At 39.4% G+C, this 22,663-nt stretch overlaps 1 protein-coding gene across 1 annotated transcript in view; it reads right to left on the bottom strand.

The window, feature by feature from the left end:
- Positions 1-8,153, bottom strand: part of mapkapk2a (MAPK activated protein kinase 2a) — a 36,622-nt gene extending 28,469 nt beyond the window's left edge. The window contains exon 1 of the mRNA XM_062415949.1: positions 7,389-8,153. Coding sequence (XP_062271933.1) covers positions 7,389-7,628 — 240 coding nt within the window. The 5' untranslated portion in view covers positions 7,629-8,153. The remainder of the gene's footprint in view (positions 1-7,388) is intronic.
- Positions 8,154-22,663: the final 14,510 nt, after the last annotated feature.

Raw genomic sequence — 22,663 nt, 5'->3', positions numbered from 1 at the left:
GACAGGCGCACATCTCATCATACCAAATCCGGAGGTGAAAGAGGAAGGATGTTGTCGGTGCCACTCATGCTGCTAGATTGAAATGTGAAACAGAGGAAAGGTTGATGGTGACACTATGGCAATCAGACAGCTAGTCAGACCAAGTAAGCATATATTTATAACTCTATCATCGCCTAATTTGACACAGTGACTTCTTATTAGACAAAAAAAATGGTGTAGCCTGAACCTGGCATAAGGTGAATACCACATAACATCTATGGTTCAATTCCCGGCTGCAGGACTTTTTTGCATGTCTTTGTTGCCTCTCTCCCCCTGTGTTACCTGTCTGACTACAAAATAAAAGGCAAAAAAACGCCAAAGAATAACTTTAAAAAGTTTAACCTTAATAAAAGGTAGAGAATTAAAGGATAATGGTTTACTGAATCTGAAATAATTCAATCAAAAAACACACATAAAAAGTACACTGCTCACTCACTACATTGTGGTGGTTTCAAGGACATAAAACAGACCTGAATCCCAGCAGTCATAGTTAGAGTTAAAAAAGATCAGTAATCTTTATAGTAATTATTTTTTAGGAGATATACTTGCAATAAATTATAATGGCCATTCGTCACGGGTTACATGTTTTGTGACAGTAACCAAATTGCAGCCAACTACCAACACATAATACTAAAGCAGCTTATAATAATAGATCATCTGTTTTACTTGTTTGTCGATATCAAGCTCAACTTTGTTTTTTTCCCTGTTTATTGGATGAACACTGTACATTCACAGTTTCTGCAGTGAAAAAGAGGAACTCATCTTTAACATGTTTTTCTTTATTTTACAGATACCCAATACCTAATGCTAGGTATAAGCTACACTCAGCACAAGAGTGACAAAGAAACTTAGAATTTAATGAATCATAAGAAATTATCCTTCCCTGAGCCCAAAAATGTAACTAAATGGCCAAAAGTATTCTCCAAGTTCCTCATTGGCCATGTCCAGACTGACAAAGTTGCTTAACATCAAAAAACGGTAGCCTTGTTTATTTCAATAAAATCACTGTGTTGGCACATTGGGTCGTCCCGATTTACCACACACACTGCTGAAATTTTGCCACAATGCAATAATACCTGGCAACACAGTCTGTTGCATTCAGGTGCTGATTCGAGCTAGAAATGCTAAAACATTAATGAATATATTACTAAAACTGAACTTTGTGAAATTACTTCATTTTCTTGCTTGTACCTCACTTACACAGGCCTGTGTTGTTGGGTTTTTGTTGTGTTTTTTCTTACACATTGCTATTTTTGGTCAGAACGCGGCCTTAACCTTATTGCTTCAAATAACCTGGTTTCTTGTGCGCATATAAATGTAGGGACTGTAAGACGATACCTGCAGATGCTTCACACCCTTTGAAGGTATGTGTGACAGAACACATTAAAGCAACACCAATCAACCCAGAAGGACACAAAGCTTTGCCTCTGAAAAAAGCAACAAAGTAACAGCTATTGATTTCATTCCAAAGGTTATATTAAGCACAATGTGTTTAGGTAATAAAACGGTTATATATTAACATTCTTAGGAATTATAAGACTTGAAAGCGTCTCCATTCCTCTTCCACAGTCATTCCCACAGACAAGCGCAGTAACACATTATTCAGCTGCACCTGTCTTTTGAACCAAAGTTGGTTCAAGAGACAGATAAAAGTTCTACAAAGTCATGTCACCTTGGGCTAGGAATGCAGATTCCGATTCCTGGCATCTACCACAAACCTAATGAATACAATAAATGACATGAGGCTGAGTCAGCTAGCATCAGCTCCCGGGAACAACAAGGACATTAGTTCTTTCAACAAAAGCGTCAGTCTGTTTGGCTACAGTCTGTCTTACAGCATGATGAGTCGAGCATATTACATGACAAATCAAATGTATGTTAGGGTTTTTGTCGTAATTGTTAAAAATATACTTTATACGATCTTCAGCTCTGACATTAGAGAGGGAGCTCAGTTACAGCCCACTGTTCCTCATGTAGAATTGATGTTGTTTTCCCAAATTGTGCACAAATTCTCAGCAATATTTCCACAAAGTGTGTCAGTAACTCTCATGCAGCTCTGGTAAAATCAAGACATTTTTCACATATTCAAGCCTGTTTCCGTATGGATTTGCATTGTTTTTAATTAATTAATGTCTCCTCTGTCCACATGCAGAGGCACCAGCTGTGCCATTTTCTCTCTGTGGAGCAGAGGCATGTAACTGTGAGTGACAACAATAGGTTGTCGCTGTGTCTACAGACAAGGCAAAGGCAGGTTCAGTAATGTTTGTTGGACGTATTTGCTCATTAGCCTTTATCACAACTTTAGATCAATATATCAGCTTTTTCACTAGAGCATACAATGTCCATCTGGTTGGGATGAAAAAAGTAGCCAGCTGGGGACCTTGTGGTGGTCAGTGGGTGGGGGTCAGCATGAGCTTAAGTTGATTATAACACATTTTTAAGTTTTTTTTAGGTAAAGATGCTAACTAATGTTATTACACTGCTTTTGAGCAGCTTTCTCTATTAGGTCTCTTTTAACAGGACAAGTGGGGCAAATAGTAGATACTGACTTTTACACTAGCTAAATTTGTTTAAATCAAACTTGTTTTTCATTTACATTTTTCAAAGCTGAACTTACATTTCACAGCAAGATGACCTACTGCATAAAAACACAAAATGGAAAATAAAGCAATCTTCAATTTTCTTCAGCCTTTAGTCATCTTCATGGTTGAACTGATACTTGTTGCTTTAAATACTGCTTTGTTTTTTGTTTTTTAAACTTGGACTCCTCCGTCCTCATGATCGGTCAGGTGAAATAAAAATGCATAGCCTTTACCAATTTGGAAGGCTTCAATGCACACTATGTACTTTTCTGTAGCTAAGGGTCCCTCAATAAAAAAATAACAAAAGACGGAGCTTGGTTAGGATGACTTCTAGTGTTCATCGCTCTGGAGGTTTTTACCAGGAGCTGAATTATCTGCAGAGATCTGCTCCTCTCTAAAATAAATGGACCCGTTAATTACACGTAAAATACCAGTGTTTTTCCAATTCTGTTCAGCGGACTGAGGATGTCCAGGGGTGCTGTGAGCTGAGCTGCCACTAACGTTTACTCTGCTCGTCTTAAGGTAGGACAGAGCACTTTTGAAAAAAAAAATATATATGTTGTAATTTCGACAATATTAGAGGGAACGATTATTTTTACATTATTATATTGATGTACATTGAAAACATTAAAATGATCATGGTGACATTTTTACAGAGATCTACCAAACAAAGAAGTTTTCTTAAGTCCATAACAACAATATTCAATTTTAATTGGTATTTCGACACTTATCACTCCTTTAACAAATATTGTGCCTCCTGCGACTTAGATAAAAGTTCAATTAATTGTTCAGCCCTATTTTTAAGTAAGGTTTTTACCGGGTCTCCTCTCCAAAACAAACAAACGCAGTGATTACAACCAGTAAACGCACTCAATAAAGCCGTTTTCACATTGTTGGAAAGATTTGGGATAATGTAAGTACACAACTAAACAACATATATGACATAGGTCTAGTCATTTTCAGGCATTATAATGAGGGAAAGTTACGTATACTTTTCAGTGGCATGACTGATGTTGAAAGCAACACAGAGTAGATGGAAAGACAAACAAATTCTAAAACAAAGCTCCATGACAATAATTCAGCATGAAACGCAGCTAACAGTAACAAGGAAACATTTGTCTATTTGTAGGAAGCAGAAAACCCATTTGTACTGAAGTTGACAAACTCTGCAACTTTGTGACCTCATTACCTGTCCTGACAGTTTAGTTTTCGCTGTCATGACGTGGGCTGCAGTCAATTGGATGCAAGGCACCTTAGATCAACACGGCAACAAGCAACATGCTGCATAAAAAAAGTAAGAAAGTAGTTGGCTGTAGATGTTTTAATCTGACCAACAACCATTGCTTATGGATAACTTACGATTTCTCACCATAAAATATATTTCTTACAATATTTTGTCTTTTCTTCAGCCACTTCAGGTTTTAAATTCAAAACATAAGGGAAATGGATGATGAAAATGTATGTAGGGATGACCGAGACCTGCCGATGACCATGATGAGCTCATTTGAGTAGTTCATATTTTAGCGTTACACTATTCAACACAGGTTTGACCAATTCATGTTAAACTGAGCTCCCTTGTTTATCTGCACTCTACTTCTCTCTTCATCACCAACAAGTATGCATTTTCTATTTCTCTCTGTTCTTTTTCTCAATCTGGTAATTTAAAAGGTTACATTTCTGTATCGTTTAGTGATCATGACCTGGAGAAGGGGGTTGACAAACCCTCATCAACACATTCAGATATGGCCCTGACGCATGTTTGATCCAGTCTGGTCTGATCACTGTGTCAGAATTAGTCACGTCAACCACAGTGACAGCTCACTGTAAATACAATTATGAAACAGGTGGACAACCAGGGAGAATGTTATTATTATACTGCAAGATTGCATATTCATGCCTGAGTCAAATCTTTGTCCTTTTGTGAAGTGCAAACCTGACTGAACAGGAGAGCGATCTTAGCTTTTTGGATATCTGAAAAGGATTTAAACAGACATGCTTGGATGTTTGCTTGTCTGATGAAGATCTTGAGAGTCAAAATGTTACTGTGTTAATTTTTTGTGAGTTTACAGTATTCAGCAGGCAGATTACCTTTATTCATTCTTTTTATGCTGGCTTTGGATGTGCACACTATCCACCTTCTTTGCTTGATGTTGGACAAAAACTCTCTTCATACTCCATAGCCATGGCTGTGTCCGAACAATCACGCCATATTTTCTATATAGTGCACTACACTTATTGTCCTCCATTTTATTTTGGTGTCTGAATAATGTTGTGAATTTATCCAGTATGTAGTGTCTTTACTTAGTTAAAAAAAAGAGTGTCAGTGGCATAAACATTTTGTTTCATCGCTGACGCGACACCTGTCAGTGATGACACAAAAGCACAATGATTAGTAAGTGTCCAAAATCTCAATTAATCGCTCACTGCTGAATGTCTATTACACAGGGAATGAGTGAATGAGGGAGTGATTTCAGACAAAGCCCATGTTTATCTGAAATTATAGCTTGATATCACACTTGATGTCAACACTTTAAATAACTGCAACTCTCTAGGGGCTAAAGCAGCGATGGTGTCTAACAAAGTTCAAAGAAAAGCAGAAGACTTGATAAAGGTGGAACAATTTCAGAAAGGAACGTGACTTTCTTTGTTTAAAGCTGATTGTTTGGCATCATGTATCGCTGCTTCATTACATAGAAAAATGAAGACTGTTGAGGTGAATGAATATATACACCAAAAATATGAAAGAAACTAACATCTACCACACACAGATGTTAGGTGATGTAATCGTGAATCTTTTCTCATCTCATTTCAAGAGGACAACAGAGAGCTTTTGACAAAATGTGCATCCTAAAATAAAGTGGACCAATCATACTGGGCTCTTCCATTGTTTATTTTCTGTGGCTTTAATTCAGATCATTTGAGTGAGTATATTAACTCAAAAGATTTGTGCTTACATGAAGAAATACTGGTTTTGGACTGCCCGAGGGAAGTAGCCTAAGAGTGTGTTCATTCTTGTTTCAAATCTGTCTTTCAAACTTAAACTTGTTAAAGTAAATGTTCCTTATATCATTAAATGTTTTACACTGTAGGAGAAAGTGTTAATTTAGCAATCTCTCTCTCTCTCTCTCTTTCACACGTGCTCCTCAGCTGCTGTGCTTGAAACACAGCATTCACACATGAGGAAAAAAAACAACAACACAGATTTTGTCCTGTTGTTCTTTGTATTTACTGCAGCGTTAGTTGGGTGTAATGAATGAATAAAAAGAAACAGAAATTAAAAGCATCTCTCTCCACAGTAAATGATCTCTTGAGTGTTTGATGGCTGTTGTTTGTCCTTTAAAACGGAACCGACAGACCTCTCTCTCGGCAGGGTTGAACAGCTCTGATTTCTAAAGTCTCTTCATGCTGCTACAGAGCGGAGCGGCTCACTGATAACTTGTTTATTCATTGATCATTTTCAATGATTGTGTCACATGTCCAAATTGCATCAAATTCAACACTGCACTGCCAAGTGTGAAGTAGGCTAGATGAACTGTTCTTGAGATATGCAAAAGATAAAGACTCCTTCCTTTAGTGGCGAGATTTATACGTGGCTTAGCAAGACATAATCTTATGGCTCAAGAACATCCAACACATCATGAAACCAGACAGGTTTGAGTAGAAGCATTTGTGTTTATATCTTATACATGTATAAACTCAGGCGCAGGAAGCTGTGACCTGGTTATCTAAACTGAGTTTCAGTTTGAACCACCACACAGGATGTTTCCAGGTTGTGATTAACTTGGGGAAGATTTTGAACAATCTTTACACTATGGTCCCTTCTATAATGGTAAAGAAAAAACTGAATCAAACTACAGCATCAGCTTTGGTCAGCTTTGTGTGGATAGCTGTTGTGACGTTTGTCCTTTATCAATCATTGACCGATACACAAAGTAATCTCTACAGGTGGATCCTGATTCAGCACTGTCACTTTGCAGCCTGGCTTAAGCGTTTTGTAATTTACAGGTTACAGCATGCCAAACTTGAACCCCAAGCCACAATCAGAGACACAATATTATGGGGCAATATTTGCCTATCAGTTTCATCATGTCATAGTAGTAGATGATGATAGGCAAAACAGCTAAAGTACATGGACAACACACATTTTAGCCAATTGTGAAACGGTTTCAACATCTTTACTGTTTACAATACTCTGAGATGAGAAGCAACAAATCACAGAAGAAGTGGAGGTGTATCTGTTTTGAAATAATACGGGTCACCAGCATCACCCTCACAAGGCAATAAGTCATAAAGACGAAGCTTAATTTGTGCAACCAACCAAAATTAAAAGATAAATTGTTTACTGTCATAAATTAGCAAGAAAACAAGAAAATCCTGACATACAAAATAATAGAAACCATGACTACAACATGACTTAACTGATTAACCAGTTGCCAAAACTGCTGCTGGTTACTTTTCACCTAAATTAATGATTGCCTCAGCTCTGTCCCTTCAATCCATATTTGTGTTACCCTCAAATTGGTGTGCAGCCTGAGCTTAGATGGGTTTTGGACTTTCCCACCACCACTGCAAGTGATGACAGCTCCAGAAAACCTCAGCTGGAGGGGAGCCACAAAAACATCCTGTTCAGTTTCATCATTTAAAAACAAGGGGGCCCACTTTTTATTCAGGAAAAAAAAAGGATTTTTTCCTGGCTGTGCCTCAGTGCTGCACTGACGTAAACATTCATGGGTTTCTGCCCAGTTTATCTGCCAAACATTAACTTACCTTTAGTGCATATTTGTCCCCAGTCTTCTTTTGGAAGATTTCGAGCACCTTGCCATTAATACCCAGCCCCAGCACCTGGCTGGTCACCTTGTAGTCGTCCGTGATGGCGTTTTTCTTGATCTGTAAGTTGGGTCTGGTGTTGAAGGGAAGGAACTGGCCGGCGGGGTTCTGCTGCCCGGCGGGATTCTGCTGCCCCGCCGGGTTGGGAAACAGCGGCTGGTTCTGTGTGTTGGACAGCATGCTGTTGGTCTGGGTTGGGAAATGAACAACCTCTCGACAATACTCCTCTGTCCCTTTTGCCTTATAAGTTAATACAGACTGAGTCGTCTTCCTGGGTTACACACTTCACCGTGTAGCAACCAGGCCCGAGGAGTAACCGGCGTTGGCCTTTATCTGACGGTACAGGTTAAACAAGTCACTTTGTTAGCTGATAAAACACGAAATTAGCTAGCTGTTAGCATGCTAGCTTGATCCTATTCTTGACCTATGATTCTCGGCTAACAACTAAGTCAGCTATCTGTTAGCCTATCCATCTCTGGAGTATATGGTCCGCCGTCCACCGGTTCCTCAAAGAGAACACTTCAGGAACTTTAAAACATCCCATAAATCGGTTACACGGTTGTGTTTGTTTTAATCACCAAAACCCGAAAACCTCGCAAGAGGTTAAAAACGATTAAAAAAACACTAAACGAAAGACAAGACAACAGAGGAGGGGAAAAAGTCCGATACCAGTAGCCTAGCACGCCATACACACTTCACTTTCAGACCGAGACACCCAGCCAGAAGCAGGTTTTACTGCTGACGTCATGCTCGGGGTTTTTTCTGCGCTTAAAGGAGAAGTAGAGGTATATAAAGACGGACGTCATGACAGCGCTCCAAAATACATCTCGATCGCCGCCTTGTGGCTCGCTGCTGTATAGGCTTATTTATATATATCTTATTCATACACATTTATATACAGTCAATGGCATAGACATGGTCAATGGTCTAGAGTGGTAACAATAGATTTGTATGGCTAGCCATATGGACCAACAGGGTTGGGAAGGTTACTTTGGAAATGTAATAGGTTACGGATTACTAGTTACCCCATTTAAAATGTAATAAGTAATTTAACTATTTCATTGTCTTAATCAAAGTAATGTAACTTATTACATTTGACTACTTTTCTAATTCTCTAACGAATGTTTTCAACTGTTAGGGTAAGTGTACCCATCAAGCCCACCAAAATCTAAGTTCAGGTGTTTTTCATGGATACTGACATGATTTATAAGGGAGATCATTTCTTATGAATCAAGATTTATCTCTCATTTGAAAATAATTGATTAATTATTTTAGAATATAGAATAAAGATATTTTATGAAAAAAGTCTAGCATGGACTAAATTGGTACTGTGACACAATTTAAGCCCATGTGTGCTCCTAATACGTCCATGTCATGATTTATTTACAAAATTTAAAAAAACATATACATTTCAAATAATTAAAAACAGCAATATATGTATTCAGTAACATGTTAAATATTAAAAAATTAGAAGAAAAAAAACTCCTTACATGTAACTAGTTACTCCTCAACACTGTGGACCAATATGTCTGGGTCGATGTTCCCATTGAAATGTCAAATTTACACCTCTATTTATTAAGTCTTAAGGCATTCAAAATTGGTGTAATCACTTCATCAATTTCTAAAGCCAGAATCCTACAGTCTTTCCAAGAGAGAAAACAATTTCCCACTGAACATACCTTGTATGAATTGAGGCTGAGAAATAATATTGATTCACAGTAACATCATCAACTTTTTTGTAGGCTACTGGATACTTATTGAGAAAAAAATAGTTTGTATACAGTATCATACTTGACATATTAATTGAATGTGGTATGTTCGCATAAGTGCCCATTAGATAACAGTATTAGAGAACAAATGGCAACCTGTTGAATGTGCAGTCAATTTGGGGTACAGGTGTCCTACAAGCCATTAATTTCGAATAAACTTGTTAAGATCCTTTCTGATCAATGGAACATTTTTAGTGCAACCAAGCAGTATTTTTAATGTAATGGTGAATTATAGATTTTGTTTAAAAAAAAATCTGATTAAACTTTTGTCCTTTCATGAACAGACTGTTGATTATGAATCACAGTTTTGCTGTTTAAAACACCACATTTGTGTTGAGAAATAACTTATATTGATGGATGAAAACACACATATGGTCTGTTGTTTACTTTCTGGATAGGAATGAGAATATAAAGGATGTACAGTGGATATAATGCGTTGCACTATTGAATAACAAAATATGAATCACACCAGACTGAGGATGAACATATTTTTAGAAAAAGGGAGGATGGTGTTATACTGAATGAATAAATGAACATGCGTGATTCTGCTTGTCTTCAGTCATAGTCATCACAGTTATCTCATTTTGTTTTACTTTCCCATTTAAATCTTAAAACACATTAAAGTAACCATATATTCACAATTTTTAAAGTCAGTAAAAGAGATTTTGCTTCAAATTATCATTCCTTCTGTTCATACTGGCCTATATGAGATCACTTATAGGAAAACAAAATGAATTACAAGCTATCCAACTAAATAAGTTAATGTGAGGCTTCGGCAGACTTGATGAAGAGTTAAGTTAGTCTACTGAAGCCACATATTACCCTTAAATTAAGTTTTGAATACATTTTTGCACAGAACGAGAATTGTGGGGAATGATTGCTTCAATGTTTATGTAGGCACCTGACTAATGTTTTAAGACACATTTAAAACATCTATGTAGGGATATAGCTGCCTGATACTGCATATTTATTTATATTTTGTATTCACTACCTCTCCTATGTAACTTATACATGTAACTACAGCTATGCCTACAAGAACATATTTTGCACTTAACTTTTTTATTTTTTACAATCCCCAAGTCAGATCATGTAAGTAATGCAATGTTTACAATGTACACTATATAGACTGAATTCCATTTACTTGACTTCTTATTTTGATTGCATTTATTACTCCAAGTTCTTATCTGTTTCCTTGTTTCCTGTATTGCTGTAACATGCAAATCAATATGTTGTTTACTCAGATTGACTGAATGGCTGCAGTCTATCTGCAATTTAAAAGCAGCACCTCTTTTAACCACTAGATGGCAGATCAGTCTAACCTTTTATTACGACAGGCGCATACCTTGAATTATTTTTCGGCTCAATGCTGAATCTGCAAAGAAAGTGTTTTTGAACCTGCATGGAGAGGCAGATGAATGAAGGTTTAATAAACAAAGGACAGTGCAGTATGAGTCACACAATTACAAAAAATGACCAATGTATAAAAATCATATTATGTGTTTGATCAACTAAACTGAATAGATTTGTTTTGCTGTTATAAACTCCAAACATCTCCAACACAATCAGAATGGTGACAATGATTTTAAAATACTCATGACCCTGAGGAGCCTCTGTTGATAAAACTTACCTTGATGGTGTAAAGCATTCATTGTTGAGATATTTTAGTATGTAGGGTAATGATAAAGTTGTGTAGGTCAAGTTTGCCAGCACCATCTGGAAAAAAATGTGAAAAATGCCTGGAACCTCATTTCTCAACAATATGCTTTGGCTGCTTCTTTTGACAACATGCTCAGTTAAGATATGTTCATTTGTTGACAGCTGTCCCTTATCACAGTTGGTTTTCCACTGTACACCAATAAATGAAATAGATGCCATAAAGAGAGCAAGGATATGTTTACTCAATTCACAGAACAAACAGATTAGAGATGTGTCATGACATGTCCTGAGTCATCCTGTGCTTACATCATTGATCATTAAGAATTTTTAAATGTCATCAAACAAAAAAGAACATTGCTGGAATAAGTTTAATATGTGAATATCACATTTTGTAGGTATACCAAAAGTAGTGCCACATTATTAGAAAGATTTAGAAGATAATATCCAGTGTACATCCACACCACTGTCAACATGCAAAAGAAATATACTAACAATCTCCCATGTCTTCAGATCGAGATAATATTTAAGGTCTTCCTGCTCCATTTTAGGAACATAAATAAGGATTTTGAGTGGGAAATTTCATGTAATAATTACCTAGTAAACCAGATAGCCCACAGATTAAATTTACTATCCAAATTAAGGGCAGTATTATGATACTTATCTTATCTGGCATCCATGTTATATTTACTACTCAAGTGGCTAATGAGACCAGGAACATTTGATGCAGCAACAACAGTTTTCTTTCTGCCAAAAAAGAAAGGCAAATGTGTATGTATAGAAGTAATCTTGACCTTGTTTTATTTCAAAGGGGGACTTCCATAAGGTTTGTAGACTCACATGAGTCATATTTTAAAAGAACACTGATGTAGCAGGTGCTGAGATGCTGATTTGTAGTCCAGATTTATGTCCAAAAAATCCAAGATCCACACACATCCTAAAATTCCCACAATGTAAATAGATATTGTCAGGTGTTGGACTCTCCATCGCCAACCAAGTCCAATGTCTTTCAAACTCCTGCCCCATGTTTACAACACAGGCTTTCCAATATAAATTTGAACTCTGTCAGCCTAGATTGAGATAATCCTGTTGACATCGTCGGGGTTATTTTTTTCAAACTGTGGAAAGCTCCCTTCAGAGCCACAGAAAACATTATTCAACTTTTATTCAGAGGCTGAATACTTCTCATGTCAAGTAAACTGATCTTGAAGTGTTAAATCAGTGGAAGGCTCCTTTTATAACATTACACTTCAAAAACATGAGTGCTGCTGAGCAGACTGTCAAAGAATTGTAACTTGCTGTATGTTGTATTGGCAAATAATCTAGTCAGCATGTAAGATATGTCTGAAATATTTGTCTATAACAGTGTCTGTGTTGTGCTAAATAATAATTACTTCATACACATAATTTAACATCATCTGATATCTTCCTAAAAACTTGAGATTGACTAATGCAAATCATTTACAAACATTGTATTAAAACTGCAATCCAGCAAGAAATCTGCAATTTTTGATCACAGGATATTATATTACACACTATATATAAGCACATTCCATAATTTTCCAAACAGTCAGTCTCTTTCCTGGAGGAGTGACACCCTCCTTTTGCCAATAGTTTCCACTTGAATACATTTCACTGTCATTCTCCTCAGTTATGTAAGAATGGCACATCAAATGTCCTGATGGATCCCATATATACACAGACCTTTTAAAACACCTATGCACAAGTACATGCACACAAGTACACACACGTACACACACTATGGACTATGTGAGCGAGGAGTCTGAAATTGGAAACTGTTGGCTGAGCTTTGACAGCTTTGTGCTGATAAATTAACACAAGCTACAGAGTTACGGTTACTTTGGATAGCTCCAGGCGTACTTATAACTTCTCCCCAGACAGTCAGGACAACCTGTTCATTAGTGTGTTCTCCCTGGGGAAAGTGTCATGGCTCTAAACTTTTCTTCTTTTTTATTTATCTGACAAACCAGAGTGCTCATTTCACACATAGAGAGTTCTGATCCATAACTGATGAGTTATTCACCAGCACCCCAGTGTTTGTTCTTGTGTACAAGGATCAGGAATGCGTGGCCTGTGCACAGAGTTGGAGAATCTGGCATGCTGACATTTTCTTTTTCTCCTCTCCTTCCCAGAACAGTCCCCTGACACTCTCTCCTCTTTCACAGCACTTCTTTTAACTTCCTGACAGGAAGGAAATCTCAGGGGCAGGAGGTGCATCTCCCTTCACCTTCTCTCTCCGCCCTCTGTTCTTCATTAGTGTGCGAAAGTCAGGGCGAGTTTGGATCAGTTATTTCAGGCTGGCCAGAACCCATCTTTCTCAGAATAATCCTTCATCGCTGCCCGGGGCTGTAACTCTAGCCGGCACTTGATATAGACCCATGGTCAGCACTGGCTCTGATATAGGATTCTAGCACCTGAGCACTCACAAGCCTCCCACCCAACATGGGACCTGTTGAACCTGCTCACCCCTCTGATGCGTGCACTTACACAGACACACACACACCCTTATGATCCCTTCGTATGATCTCTCACTCTGGCCTTTTCTTTTCTCTTTGTCTCTCTTTCTCTCTCTCTCTCTCTCTCTCTCTCTAATTGCTATGTAGAGCACCAAGAACCCATATTTACATGTGATCTCATTTTACCCTGCTTTATCTTCATCCTTCAACCACCGAAATGCATTTGTTTACACATGGCCTTTCTTAACATAGCCTTAAAAAAGACTTAGCAGAAAGTAGAGCTCGAAACCTTAGAAACTTTGTCTGTCAATCAGTCTGCCTGTTTGCTTGTTGGTCTATTTGTGTCGTGATTTGCTGCTGGCCTGGTTCACCTCAGTGAAGCATGATAAAAAACTCTCTGAAGACGAGGAGAGGTGGTTTCCCTGTTCTGGTTTCGTTGGAGACGGTCCGGATGAACAGTTCCTCAGAGACAACAGCTCTTAAGGGCAGTGACTGACTAAGCTCCCTCTTCCAATATCCTTCCCTTTATTTTCTCTCTCTCTCCTTCTCTTGCTTATTTTCTCACACACACAAGGTCATAAAAAACTTGTGAGTCACGGACCCTATCAGCTCCAAGGCAATCAAATTTTGTGATGGAATGATACAGAATGTGCAAAGTCACTTGCAATCTCAGCACTGCAGCGCAGGCGTCACGACCTACAGGAGATGATTGTGGATATGCTGCAGGAGTCTTTTGAATATAATTTATTAATATGACTCATATATTTTTTAGGATAACTTCAATAATGGTTCATTCACATTATTCTCATGGAACACTTTTGCCTACGAGTGCATTCCACTCACAAGCCCTGAGGACTTAGTACAAACATGAACTTCTCTCTTCTTTCTCTCTCTCTCTCACACACATATTTAAATACCTGCACATGTGAAACCAAACATGAAAAGACGTGCAGCGTGCACAGGTTGCCTTGAACAGAAGAACTGCACAATGTCATTGAAATCTGCACATGCATCCACACAAAGGAAACCGTGTACAGCTTGTGATCCATGAAATGACTGGCCTCTCCTATAGCCCTGCAGGGAACATGTGATCACCACTGGAATCCCCCTTTCATCTATGAACATAGAGGCTGAACCACATAGGTCCCAGCAGAGACATGAGGGCCCTCGGTGGTAGCGTGAGCTGGCCTTTTTAAACTGACCCCCGGGCATGTAAGCTGGAGCTGAGAGGAGAGGGAAAGTTTAGGATGAGTGCCAGAGAAACTAAAAAGATGGAAGAATATGGGCAAGTAAAAACAAAAAGAAAAAAAAGTACAAAGAAAACATAAAGCATGACTCGCTATAAGTTTCTTTTGAGGTTAGTGGGACAACTTGTTAGCTTATGTGTGAGCAGTTGCTGTCACGTTTCAGTCACATGGACATTCCTGTTCCCCCTCTTGCCCCCCAATAAACAAGAGAGCATTTAATAATAGGGCCCGATTATTTAGCCTACTTCTGTTGCCAGCTTGTCTTCTGCCCTACTCGGCTGTAAAGAATGCCCTATTTTTCATCTCCATCCCACTAAAAAACAACCACAGACATACACTCACACACACCTCTCTTTATCACTCACATACTTGTTGCTCTCTATGTCTCTTGTTTGTTTCTCACATTTGCACACACACACATACTGATACACAGGTCTGATCCAGCTAACCCAGTGACATGGGGCTACGGGATGCTCCAGTTGTCCTGCACAGAGAGAGTCTCTGCAGTTATTGGCACTTTGGAACAATAATATGCTTCCTCACAGACACAATAGTGTCATGCTGCTTTTTTTTTTTTTTAACCATGATTCCACTGACCTAGTCTTGGAGAGAAAGTAAACACTAAAACAGACATTTGAATGCGTCTGTTAAGGCACTTAGTCAGAAACAAACAAATAAGCCATTCTGATGGCCTAGAATATGATTTCAATTTTACTCATAAGGTGTCTTTTTTTGGTGAATATTTATGTAAATAGCTACACTGTGAATATGACTTCCTCATCTAGCGCATTTGTATAAAATGAGTGTACATAATTATTTTACAGCTGTTTGTCCTTGACAGATTACCATAAAGGTTGTGCTGTATGCTTACGTATTCAGTTTCCCGTGTCTGTTTGGGACATATTTGTTAAATCAATTTGTTTCTGTAGTTTGTTGCCTTGTAAATACAGTTGAAGAGCAAGGCTTCCAAAGGCCTGGAGAAAATCAACATAAAGAACCTGGCTTGCGATAATTAAGATATTGATTGGAGTTTTTGATGTGCAAGAAAAAAGCCCACATCAAGCAAAACATAAACATATGCGGCTGTATTGTGTTGATAAGGAAACATGTCAAGATCCATGTTCTTCCTGAAGCAGCTTTAGAGCACTATAAAAAACAAAAAATGGGGGGGAAATCATATATAGACATCTTAATTGATTATGCATAATCAGATATTAAATAAAATATGATTATTAATAATGATTATACAATATTTAAATGTAGTACTACATGCTACCTTAGTTGTCCAAGTATGTTCAGCTCTCCAGCTTTTTTTTTCTGTCTCTCCCTCTCCCAGGGAGGCCCTTGTAATCCAATAATCCATCTTAATCCAAACTGAGATTACATGAGGTGAAAGAGCCACTTTGTGCATGAGATTGTCCTCCAATTTCAGTCACTCCCATAGTTTATGTTTGTGTATGACGTACATACATATATGTGTGCACACTTGAATCTATTATTTAGTTTTTGTGTGTGTATGCACATGTTTGCATGACTGTGTGTGTGTGTGTGTGGGGGGGGGGGGCATAATGTGTTGGATCTCCTTAATGAGCAGCTGTTCATGTGGCCTCCCCTTGGTCCTTCATCCCTTCCTCTCTGTTCTGTGCATTAGCAGAGGTCAGTCCAGTGCTCTTTAATCCTGCCAGTCTGATCCCCATCACGTTTCACCTCCTACACTCAACCTACTGCCCCACTGCCCCTGCGTGTCTGCTCAGGCTAGTTTTATTGCAGATTCCATGCATCTATTCTTCTTACTGTCCCTGTGACACCTCTAACACAGCTCTACCTGTCATGCTGGTCACATTGTGTTGCAAACAGGGTGCTTGTTCCACATCTCCCAGTGTCCCATCATTAACGACAGACAGCTCAGATAGGACCCTACGAGACAACTCAGTTTTATCATCATCCTCTCATGTCTCGTCAGTCATCACAAAGCTGAGAGAAATCTGCTGTGAATTACTATTGCACTTGCGGTCATGTGTTCCTAGAGTCCCGTGCAGTTGCAATCCTCCACTCTGCACTATTTTTAAGCTGCCCAGCTGGCACTAACACCCCGTCACTCCCCACCCCACTGCTCCCCTCCACCCCCCACACCCTCACCCCACATATGCACACACCCACATAGATGTGTGTGCATGTGCAGGCTGGTATGATGGTCCTCTGCCTCGACTATGCCCTTCTACGGTTGTATGACACACAGACCAGCATGCCCCACTGGTGTGGATTTCCATTCCTGGAGCCCACTCCTCAAACATATATTCCCCCTCAGCCAATGTCATGTCCTGTTGCGCGTTATGCCAACTAGCTGCCCTACTCCAGACATAAATATATACAGTTTGTCCACGTGGATTCGCACATACACCTGCTTATCTATAAGACATAAAACCTTTGCCATTTTAACATATGAGACATAAATAGTCATTTGGACCATATGTCTATATTCCCCATACAGTATGTTCATTATAATACACTGCTTGCCTCACGTTTCCAGTGTACATTTCACCAACTGACAGGATTAGTAACATTAAGCCCTGAACTCTTGAACTCAGGACTTAATACACTCAGAGAACATGGAGGACAGACTACCACTGTACAATCCGGCAGGCCTTAACAGTGTTTTGTTTTCTATCTGTGTGTGTGTGTGTGTGTGTGTGTGTGTGTGTGTGTGTGTGTGTGTGTGTGTGTGTGTGTGTGTGTGTGTGTGTGTGTGTGTGTGTGTGTGTGTGTGTGTGTTTGTGTGTGTGTGTGTGTCTTGACTCTGACCTTGACTGGGTGCCCAGGAATCTATGGGAAGCCTGAAAGTGTAAAAATAGACCCAAAAAGCCATTTTGCCCCAAATACATGTGTTATTACTTTAGCACTTCCAAAATGTTGCTGCCTGTAACGCTCTCAGCAGTTCTGTTTTTTACACAGCAGCCGGTTTGCCTCTCAACACTGTTCTTCGCATCTTAATATAGCACAAAGTTTCCGTGTTCAGCCACCAGTGAAACATAAACATTAACGCAATGCAGAATGACTGAATTATTGATGCCCAGCTGATGGGCTGTGTTTCAAACATTTCCTCAAGGTATGTGTGGGTGGGTGTGCCAGACCGAAAGAGACGGAGAAAAAGGAGAGTTCACAATGCAAAATGCGATCATCATTTTGGCTCTCCTCTCAGTAGGTCAGCGTGTTTCCTGTCAGAAGCAGACGACAACTGGCTCTCCACACTCTGCCATGGAAAAAGCTCTTAGGACAACAATTCAGCCAGCAGCTGCTACAAAGGAGAGAGGGGTGGCTGCAAGAAGGAAGGCATCGGAGAGAATGAGGCCAATGGGGCTGGCCCCCCACACACAAACATATAAACATATATAGATATTTACTGCGTACACTACTGGTGCCATCCTGTCCAACAAACACTGCCATATAATGCGGTGTTTAATACCATCAGGGAGCATTTGAATGGAGCTTTTGTCTCCTGTGACAAAGTAATACAGTGTATCGGCTTCAAACTAGATTTACTATAATCAGCATTGAATTGACTTACCAAGTAGCCACTGCTACTGAGAAGTACTGACTGTTATGAGAGCACGCAAAGTACAGCAAACTAAATAGTTGTTCTTGTTGACCAATAGTAGCACACAATTACAATTTCGCAGAATTCTTTGTTCTTACTGAATAACAGTGGCATTTTGTATTTCATACTTGGAAATCAACTCCAGCAAAAGTACAAATAAGACAGATGTGACAGAAACTGATGAGTCTGTGTGCACTCTGACCCTCCACCAATGCAACACACACACACACACACACACACACACACACACACACACACACACACACACACACACACACACACACACACACACACACACACACACAGAGAGAGAGTACACAAACCTGTGTCATGTATGTACACACATACAGTCACAAACTGTACAGGCTAGTTCCGGACATTTGCATATTATTTTTTGCTTTAAAAATGCATTCCCCAGATTTACAAACACCCCCGAAACCAGGTCAATTAATGTGGAGTGAATGTCAGCAGTGACTTGAGCCCAGTAAGGAGAGATAAACTAAGGTGAGCTGGCAACTAGGTCCAAGGTTTACACCGGCAGATGACTGTCTCCCAAACTCCCTGCTAAAGGTTATCCTGTCTTCCCCGTGAAACCTGAAACCGACCATAAATATCCCATTTACCCAGCAACAGAAAGGTTGTGACAACAGCGTCCAGACTGTAGGTGTCTTACTAGACAACAGGAGACGTACAGCTTTACCACAGATAACCTACAAGTCCCATTCTGTCAGTGTCAGCTACACATCAAGTAAAGCACATGACTACTTGCAGCATCGCAGTCGCAAAGCATTGTAGCATCAGAATGACATGCTGAAAATGCAAAGGCTTGAATCGCCCAGCTCATCATAACATAACCTTGGTGGTGTTGGAGTGAGTGTGTGTGTGTGTGTGTGTGTGTGTGTGTGTGTGTGTGTGTGTGTGTGTGTGTGTGTGTGTGTGTGTGTGTGTGTGTGTGTGTGTGTGTGTGTGTGTGTGTGTGTGTGTGTGAGGGAAGTATAGAGTGGGAGAATAATAATAAAAAGTGAAAAAAGACGTATGATACAGTGAAGTGTGTTTTATGAAGTATTCTGAGGACAGTCATTTGAGGGAACTGTTTATGGCTTCCAATGATAATAGTGAACCTATATGGACACATGCTTACTCTATCTCTGACTCCCTTTTACCAGAGGTTGAATGAGCTAACTATATGAATATTTACACATGGAAGCAGAATACGGAAATACACTCACTACTAGATGAGGCAGCTTATTCACTTTTGCAGTGGATGGAAGAAAAACAGTCAGTATAAAGATGTAGTGGAGAAAGTTAGATGTGTCAGATTTGATATATGAGAATACAGTTGTGTTTTAGTTTCTTGATAGCTCAGACAGGAATAGAGAGAAGGTGCATTGTTTATATACATTATAGTAGGATATTAATATAAGCACAGGTGCAAAAATACAATGATCAGGGGTCATTATGAAACAGTATTTGTATCAATCAGAAAAATAAAACTATGAGCTACCTGTTTCATAATTCATCCACCTCTTCATTTTACACAGTCGAAGAGTAACAGCATGTGGAAACTAACCTCCGCAGAGTTTTTGAGTGGGTGGGTTTACATATATTGTAAAATGGTTGTTTTGATGTGCCCTTGGAGCTTCTACCCAGTGTGTTGCTATCCAGACCTGCTACCTTGAGGCTATAAGAGAATTGGAAAGACAAAACCAAAAAAACATGTGAACTTACACGCATATAAACAGACGCACATATAGAGAAACAGACAGACAGACAGTCAGTTTCATCTCTGTAGACAGGGGATGAGTCATCTGCTATTCCAGTCCCAACTGTGACCCAGTCGGGTCATGTAAACAAGACAAGGAAACTGAAAACCTAAATATGGGAGCTGCATATGCAGGCAGCAAATACAGTAACTGTAGGAACAGACAGGCAGCTAAGGTTTCAACCAGTGAGAGGGAGTTAAAGCTCTCAACAAAATGCCATTTGCAAAAAAAACTAAAAAACAACACATAGCATGCACATGTGCACAGCTCTTCCACCCTGCAGTCTGTGTGGAATGTAGATTGGTGGGTTGGGTGGGCAAATGTTCCTGGAGCACAACCCCACCTCTCCCAGCGATCTGCATCTGTTCAGCCTGTATAGACATGTGCTCAACTGTGCATTTGTGTGTGTGACGAGTGCGAGCTCAGCTGTGAGTGTGTCATTGTGTGCATGTGAGCAAGAAAGAGTAGGTTGTGGTCTGTTTTTGTGCATGTGGGGGCATGTGTTGTCTCTCTCTGAGTGTCTGTGCTGGTGCTCCAACGGGGGGACTAATGTGGCATTCTCCTGCTGCTTCCATCGCCTGGTTCGTGTCTCAGCTGTCCCGGTGGACCGAGGCCAGACGACACACATAGCTCTGGTGTGTGTCTGCACTCTGTGACCCAGGACTGTGTGTGTTTATAGTTCTGTTTGTGTGTGAACTGGTATTGTCCGTTCCAACTTCATGCAAAAAAAGGCTTGTGTAAATGAAGGAGTGAAGTACAGAGCACCTTGCGTTGGACCATTGTGGAGTTGGGAGCCACTGTTTTGATTGAAGCTTCAGTCCAGACAGTTCCTCTGGTGAAGTTCTTTCATCACACAAACCACATAAAGAATATTTTAAAACATGCAAATATGTGAGCAAACAAAAACATAATATAAGTACAGCCAATCCTCAGGACAATCCTTCCAGTTTACCCAGACACATCAGTCACTGTTTTTGTGTTTGTTCTGAGTAAGTCTGCTTTCACTGGGAGAATTTACAGGGAGAATGAAGATTTAGTACAAAGCTCTTGTCAACATACTGTATATTTAACAGACACTATGGAAGCCTTTATGGTACAAACATTCCCTTTTTAAACTAATCTAAAGCAATGTCAGTCACCATCATGGAGATGCATGTGCTTAAACTGCCAAATTATAGGATTTGTTTGGTTATGACAATGACAAAGGACTAGAAGAGGCTTTTCCATTGTAAAAAGGAATTCATTTCATAGCAGATACATGTTTTTGATTCAAGTCATAATACCATAAAACATATTTCATCCCTCCCTTACCTCTAGTGAGGAAATGTTTTCATAGAGTGAGCGAAGTGACCCATTGAACTCAAAATGTGTTGTTGGGTTGTCACATTGGTCAATGATTCATCTGCGTCTTGTCAACAGCTGACTGCTGTAACTAATAACATCTAATCACACGTTTCCACATGACCTCATCAAGAAGAAAAGGCAGGATAGAAAGAGAACGAGAGAGAAATGTGGAGAGAAAGACAGAGTGAGAGATGTTTACACCTTGAGCCAAACATGGAGCAACAAGCAGTTCAAGATTTCCTAACTTGCATGGTAATCAGCGGAGCTGTCACCACTTCACCCCTCCTCGGCGACACTCGCGACACCCTGCTGTGGTTCCATATGGTGCGCAGGCTTAGTGTTCAAAAACCTTCTTGTATAAAGGAGAGGAGAGGAGAGGAGAGGAGAGGAGAGGAGAGGAGAGGAAAGGAAAGGAGAGAAACACTGTTGAATGTGTGTGTTCAGAGAATAGAAGTCAGTATGCCAAAGGGGATGTACGGACAGTGGAGCTTCAGACCATATGGTCAGAAGGTGACTAGGTTGGTGTCTAATGAGATTGATCTAATCTGCTTTAATAGAGAGAGACAGAATCTTTTTTGGATTTCAAAGACAACTTAATGTTGTTGGTGTTATTCGGAAAAGGGAACTCATAGATATATGTCTGAAAAGGGATAACTAGGATAAATAAGGGATTGAACATATTTAAAACATCTTTAAGAAAGACACAGCTCATTAACAACAGATATAAAGATCTAATCTGCCGCAGTGCAATGAATAACAAAATAACACAATTACTGTTTACATAAGAACTATATGAAGACGCATTATTTAGTTTTTTAATACTCAAATCCCATTAAGCTCCCCAAAATAAGAACAAGTTTTATCTCTTCTCATATGTTGTCTGCTTGCTTCTTCAATATGATCTCATAGTCATTTGAATAAATATGTTAATAAGGCCACACTGGCTTGCCATTGATGGAAAAAACATACCCAGGCTGATGAGTAATAATTATAGCCTACCCACGTCATTTTACCATGGAGAGGCCTTCATTCTTTCAAGATCAGCTGGCACAACACCTAAAATTCCTCTGCACATACCCGACCACCCACTCCCCAAACATCACCTCCCTCACCTGAAGTGATGTTGCTCAACCGGTTCATCCTCCTGTTGTGTGTATACCTGACTTTTTCTTTCCTCAGGGCACCAGACTGCAAGTGTAAACATCATGAATCATCAGTGTTCCAGGATATGATGCAGTCTTTTGTCTTCATTATTAGCAAGTGTCATCCTCTTGTCCCACTCTTTTCTTCTAAGGGGTGTTTCTGGTAGTTTTCCTATTACCATTACTGATGGGATATAGGACAGATAGGGCAAGAGGAAAGCAATG

The sequence above is a fragment of the Scomber scombrus genome, chromosome 3 (assembly GCF_963691925.1).
Source record: "Scomber scombrus chromosome 3, fScoSco1.1, whole genome shotgun sequence".
NCBI lineage: Eukaryota > Metazoa > Chordata > Actinopteri > Scombriformes > Scombridae > Scomber > Scomber scombrus.
The sequence above is the reverse complement of the archived record's forward strand: the minus strand, read 5'-3'. Positions and strand labels throughout refer to the sequence as shown.